The 1,878-nt window shown below is 66.0% G+C and overlaps 1 protein-coding gene across 1 annotated transcript; it reads right to left on the bottom strand.

Moving 5' to 3' along the window:
* Positions 1-443: 443 nt before the first annotated feature.
* On the bottom strand, positions 444-1,739 carry H696_00527 (hypothetical protein; the record flags this gene model as incomplete). Its single annotated transcript, XM_009494400.1, has 2 exons — positions 444-1,209; positions 1,372-1,739. The coding sequence occupies 2 exons, from the start codon at positions 1,737-1,739 to the stop codon at positions 444-446; spliced, it is 1,134 nt and encodes a 377-aa protein (XP_009492675.1).
* Between the last annotated feature and the right edge of the window lie 139 nt (positions 1,740-1,878).

Genomic DNA, 1,878 nt, shown 5'->3' with positions numbered 1-1,878 from the left:
CGGGGCCACGCTCACGCGCGCATGTGGAGAGCGGGCAAGGGCACACACGGTCCGCACAAAGAGAAGACTCCAAACCGGCCACCCTCCGCACGCAAGGAGAGCCATACATTGGGGGGCCCCGCCGCCCGCGCCCTGGTGCCCCCCCTATCCGCCCGAGCATGCGTGTATGTGTGCGCAGTTGCACAGCACCGGGCAGGGGTGTGGCGGCGGACACGACCGTGCACCCGGGAAAACCGATTTGGCCGATGTGTGAATGAAATGTATTTTGCATGTGCATCCAAGCTGGAGCAATGGGCGAGGGAGGAGCGGCGCATGCTAGGGCACACGCAGGTCGGCGCCAGCATCCCCCGCAGCGCGCCCCCCCCCCCCCAGCGCGCATGGAACGAAAAAAGAGAAAAAAGGAGCAACGCGCAAGCCGTGCCACGAGGCCTGTCACGTGACGTCTATGTGGAGAGGCGCTCCGTCCCGGCGTCCTCCGGCAGTAGCAGGTCATCGCCGTCCTGCAGCAGCTCCTGCGCCTCGCTCTGCTGCGCGGCCCAGAGCCGCGCATAGTGGCTGACATCCGGCCCGAGACTCACCAGCTCCCGGTGGGTGCCCTGCTCCAGGAGCCGGGCCCCGGTCTCGGGCGGATCCTCCGGATCTCGGCCCAGGACAATAATGCGATCGGCATCGCGCACCGTGGCCAGGCGGTGGGCCACGACCAGCGTCGTCACCCGGCTGGCGGTGGATGCCAGGCCAGCCGCCGCTGCCCCGGGCACGGGCTGCCGATCGAAGTTGGCCAGCGCCGTGACCACATCCCGCTCGGTGACCGTGTCCAGGGCCGAGGTGGCCTCATCCAGCAGCAGGATGCGCGGGCGCTTGAGCAAGGCCCGGGCGATGGCCACGCGCTGCTTCTCCCCGCCGGAGAGCTTGAGCCCGCGCTCGCCGACCATGGTATCCAAGCCCTTGGGCAGGGCCGCCACCACCGGGCCCAGAGCAGCTGCCTGAACTGCCGCATCGATCTCCTCATCGGTCGGCGGCGGGTCCAGCCGGCCATAGGCAATGTTGTAGCGCAGGGTGTCATTGAACAGAACCACATCCTGCGGAATGACGCCGATGGCCTGGCGCAGGGAGTTCAGCGTCACCGACTTCAGCGGCTGCCCATCGATGGCAATTTCCCCGGAAGTGGGATCATAGAATCGGAAGAGGAGCCGCAGGATGGTGGACTTGCTGCTCAAAGGGATTCCAACAGGATGAGGTCAGGGGGAGAACGAGAGCGAGAGAGAGAGAGAGAGAGAGAGAGAGAGACGGCCCGGGCAATCCGAACACCAACAGCGGGAAACAACAGGGAAGGAGGGAAAGACAGAAGAACATGAAGTCAGAGGTACGCACCCGGAGCCGGAGGCTCCAACAATGGCCACACGCTCGCCAGCCTTCACCTTGAAGGAAAGCCCCTCGAAGATGCGCCGGCCATCAGCCCGGCCATAGCCGAAGGTGACATCACGGAACTCGATGGACCCGCCCTCGCCCGAGGCCGTGGACGCCGCTGCCGCCGCTGCAGAAGCCAGCCCAGGAGTCGAGGCAACGACCGGCGACCCGAGCACCAGTGGCCGCGCGTCCGGCGCGTCCTTCACCTTGATCGGCTCATTCTGCAAGCCGAACATGGCCTCCATGTCGGTCAGCGACTGGCGCGTTTCACGATACACGGTCCCGAGGAAATTCAGCGGCTGTGCCAGCTGCAGGACCAGGCCGTTGATCATGACCAGATCACCGACCGTGAGGGACTCTTTGGGCGGGGGGGGAAGAGAGAGAGAGAGAGAGAGAGGCGACCATGGGGCCGGTCAGTCGAAAGAGGCGACACCCAGCGAGGACAAGGCAGGGGGGTGGCAAGGGGAAGGA

This window comes from Fonticula alba, assembly GCF_000388065.1.
Source record: "Fonticula alba strain ATCC 38817 unplaced genomic scaffold supercont2.1, whole genome shotgun sequence".
In the NCBI taxonomy this organism is placed as follows: domain Eukaryota; order Rotosphaerida; family Fonticulaceae; genus Fonticula; species Fonticula alba.
The sequence above is the reverse complement of the archived record's forward strand: the minus strand, read 5'-3'. Positions and strand labels throughout refer to the sequence as shown.